The sequence below is a fragment of the Arachis ipaensis genome, chromosome B08 (genome assembly GCF_000816755.2).
Source record: "Arachis ipaensis cultivar K30076 chromosome B08, Araip1.1, whole genome shotgun sequence".
In the NCBI taxonomy this organism is placed as follows: domain Eukaryota; kingdom Viridiplantae; phylum Streptophyta; class Magnoliopsida; order Fabales; family Fabaceae; genus Arachis; species Arachis ipaensis.
In genome coordinates this window covers 8,467,512-8,471,338 of record NC_029792.2, presented here as the reverse complement: position 1 = coordinate 8,471,338, position 3,827 = coordinate 8,467,512, and the positions used below count along the sequence as shown (strand labels likewise).

Here is a 3,827-nt window from a genome sequence, read left to right as displayed (position 1 = left end):
CAATGAAAGAAATTAAATTTGATTTTTAATAATATTGGAAACATTTTAAGTGCACTGAGAGTACCGGTGCATTAGTTATTTTAACCGTTGATCTGAATTATAAAAAATTTATATAATATATATTAATTGAAATCAACGGTTAAAACAACTGATGCACCGATACTCCCCAATACACTTGAAATGTTTTCAATAATATATAATGAAAAAATATAGGGAGCCAATGTCATAGAGTAGAGTCGCTCATCACTTAATAGACTACTCAATGTCACATTTTTCTGAGTTTCTTTTTTCTTTCTTGTCTGCTGTGTAAAAGAATCATAAATTGGGTTTCGTATAGCATGGGTTGATAAAATAAAGAAAAATAATATTTTACACTTAAATAAGTATTCCATGTTCATATTCGTCACCGCAAAATGAAGCATTACGTTCCACGAACTAACGTCAGCTTTGAACTTGGAATTGATCAAGCACGAAAGCAAGCAAGATATTGGAGTAAATGTGTGTGTATATATATGTGTATGTATATCAATAGCTTACTTTTAAATTTGAACCAATTAAGAATGGCACAAATGGAAAATTCTAGCGATAATATTAATAAGCTAGTTGAGCATCAATTTCAAGTTGGTGTAGTAGCATCCATTGAAAATGATGCCAAAATCAATAATAAGTCTTTTCCCCTCACATTCCTTGACATACCCTTAGCTGGTCCAATCTATGTCAAACGCTTATTCTTCTACAAATTCCCTTTTTCCACCAGCCATTTTTACCAAACTACCCTTCCATATCTCAAGCGTTCTCTCTCACTCACCCTCCAAAGTTTCTTTCCTCTTGCCGGTAACCTCCTTTGTCCACCACCGCCACACAAGCCCTTCATTCAATGCACAAATGAAGACTCCGTGGCCTTCACCGTCGTCGAGTCTTCCTTGGATTTCAACCTTTTAGCAAGCAACAACCCAAAAAGCATCAATGATTTGCGTACCTTGGCTCCCAATCTGGTAGGCAAAGCCATGCATCATGATCATGATAGTGGTGACGACACACTCGTGTTTCCAATTTTGGCCTTGAAAGCCACGGTTTTTGCAAACCGTGGCGTTTGCATTGCCATAAATTATTGTCACGTGATGGATGATAGGTCTTGTGGCCAATTCATGAAATCTTGGTCTTCTCTTTGTGGAACAATAATAAGAAACGGTGAAGAAGTTGAATCAACGCTTCTAGACAAGTACCTACCACCACCGCCATGCTTCGATAGGTAGCAATCGGAAACTTAGGTCCTTTCAGTTATATTAATTCGACTTTACATTAGGATAAAATTATTTAACTTCAAATTTAATATTATACATATAGCATTATATGATCTTTTTTGAATAATTGATAGGGGAGTGTTGAAGGATCCGAAGGGACTCGAGTCCATTTTCTTGAATGATTATTTCGGTGAGTGGCAAACTTTCAAGGACAAAGTTGTTAGTCAAAGTCAAACTGGAAGTCTTCGAGCAGAAGAGGAAGAGGAATACGTTAAAGCAACAATCATATTTGGTAGAAAAGAGACAGAGGGAATGAAAAGGTTTGCGCTGAATGAGTTAAAGAAAAGCAACAGAAGCGAAGCGCCGCAATATTTATCATCTTTCGTTGTGACATGTGCTTTTTTATGGAGTACCCTGGTTAAAACAAAACACAGAGATGAAGAGGAAGAGGAAGAGGAAGAAGAGGATTGTATTCGTTTCCCAGCTGATGTTAGAGAGCGTCTAGAGTATCCGATTGCGGAGAATTACTTCGGAAACTGCATAACGAGATGCCATGCAACGCTGAAGAGGAAGGAGCTGAAAGGGGAAGGTGGGTTTGTGAATGCGGCAAGGGTTATTGACAAGGCTGTAAACGACATGAAGGAGGAGCCGTTTTGGGGTGCGGAGAATTGGAAGTCAACGTTTATCAAGTTGTTTGTGTTGGGGAATAGTGGGTTGCTTGTGGCTGGGTCCCACAAGTTCGGTGTGTATGACACTGATTTTGGGTTTGGAAGGCCTGTTAAAGTGGAAATGCTGCATTCATTCAGAGTTATGTCCATTGCGGAGACTGGTGACACTGAAAAAGGAGGGATTGAGTTTGGGATGGTGTTTAGAAAAGCTGAATTCCAGAGTTTTCAAGATAAGCTTCAACAAGGACTTCAAGTCTTTGCTTAAAGACAAGCTAAGTAGTTAAAGATGATCATTAAAAATTTAACTAGTTTTTTTAGGTGAAATAATTCAGTATAAAAAAAATTAATAAAATGAAGAGATGATATAGAGCAACTTTTTAAGAAAGCTGTAGTGGGCCAGCACATATCTAGCTTTTATTTTTTGGGTCATTGCTTGAAAGCCCAATGGATCAAATAAAACTGTTAGTTTGAGCAACAGGTTCGGTCTATTTTTTTTTTTACCAAAAAAAAAAAAGAATACAGAACACGTGTGCAGTTGTTGTGGCAACAAGGCTTCAATAATCTCTGTTAATTAAGTTCCGAATAATTCCCAATTAGTAAAATAAGTGCGTCATCGTATCTTTAAAGCTCCCACCCGTAACTAAAAAAATGTTGTGAACCTCTAGAGAGCAGCGTGATCCTCCTCTACGTGGTACCTTTACCATGCACCACATACACCACCCAACACCACCAACACAACGCCAAAATATATATTAACCCAATTAAATTCAAAGTTTGTTGGGATTTTGAATATATCACACAACATTCACATTATAAACACACCTATTGTTCAATGAATTATCACACTACTATTTTAGGTATAAGGCATAAACCATATGCATTCGCCACCAAAAACATCTAATTTTATGACATGTTAAGGCGTTACGTGATCATATATATATGTGATTAAAATCTATAAGGGCACAAATTTAAAACATATATATAGGTATAATGGTGACGCATGATTGTTTTCTAGCCCACACACGCTCACTCAGATTTCGGATTCTTCGGTATAGATATAGATACGGTTGATAACCACATGTTGGAAACACAAAGGGATCGGAAACATGCATATATAATAATTTGCTTATTATATATTATAATGTTTAGAGAATGCAAGATATCAATCTTTCTGATTGCTAAATGATACAACTAAGTGTAAAATAGAGTAAACTATATATATCAATATATGCTACGCTTTCTATTACATCAACAAGGACGTAATTATTTTATGAAAAAGTCTAGTGGCCAGTAACTTTTGTGTTTTCTGGCCAGCACTTAACCATCAAAACAAAAGTGAATGATCTCCACCATTAGATGTAATCTCACACCATTAAAAACACTATTGATAACCAATTGATGGTTACAAAACACCAAAATTGCTGGTCCCCTAGCATTCCTCTTTTTTTATTTATTTATTTTAAATATGTATACAATTATAAATTTAGTTCAGCAGTGGCGTATTGTGTGTACAAAATTCAATGTAATATATATATGTTAGTTACAAACTCCAGCGAAGGCGTACTGTTGCGAGGTCTATATAGTATATACCCTATGTCTATGAGGCTATAACACTTTGTTATTGACTACTCTATTTTATAAGCTATGTGTGGTTATTTCAGCTCTTTTTTGGACATACATAGATTCTCTCTCAAACTAATCCTGTAATTAAGTTTATAACAAGAAAGACAAATGAACTCACCTAATAAGAACTTCTTTGGGTTTAAATCTTGTGCATAAATATTTTTTTCTAATTTGCTTTATGTAATTATGTTGAAATTTTTTTGGAACAATCAATATTAAATTTTATTAAATCATAGAAGCTTACAATGTTATGAAATTACATATCCAAAAATTTTAAACTAATAAAAAAATC

The 3,827-nt window shown here is 35.1% G+C and overlaps 1 protein-coding gene across 1 annotated transcript; it reads left to right on the top strand.

Annotated features, from left to right (window-relative positions):
- Positions 523-2,415, top strand: LOC107612141 (coumaroyl-CoA:anthocyanidin 3-O-glucoside-6''-O-coumaroyltransferase 2-like). Its single transcript, XM_016313962.2, has 2 exons — positions 523-1,252; positions 1,379-2,415. The coding sequence occupies exons 1-2, from the start codon at positions 561-563 to the stop codon at positions 2,175-2,177; spliced, it is 1,491 nt and encodes a 496-aa protein (XP_016169448.1). The 5' UTR covers positions 523-560; the 3' UTR covers positions 2,178-2,415.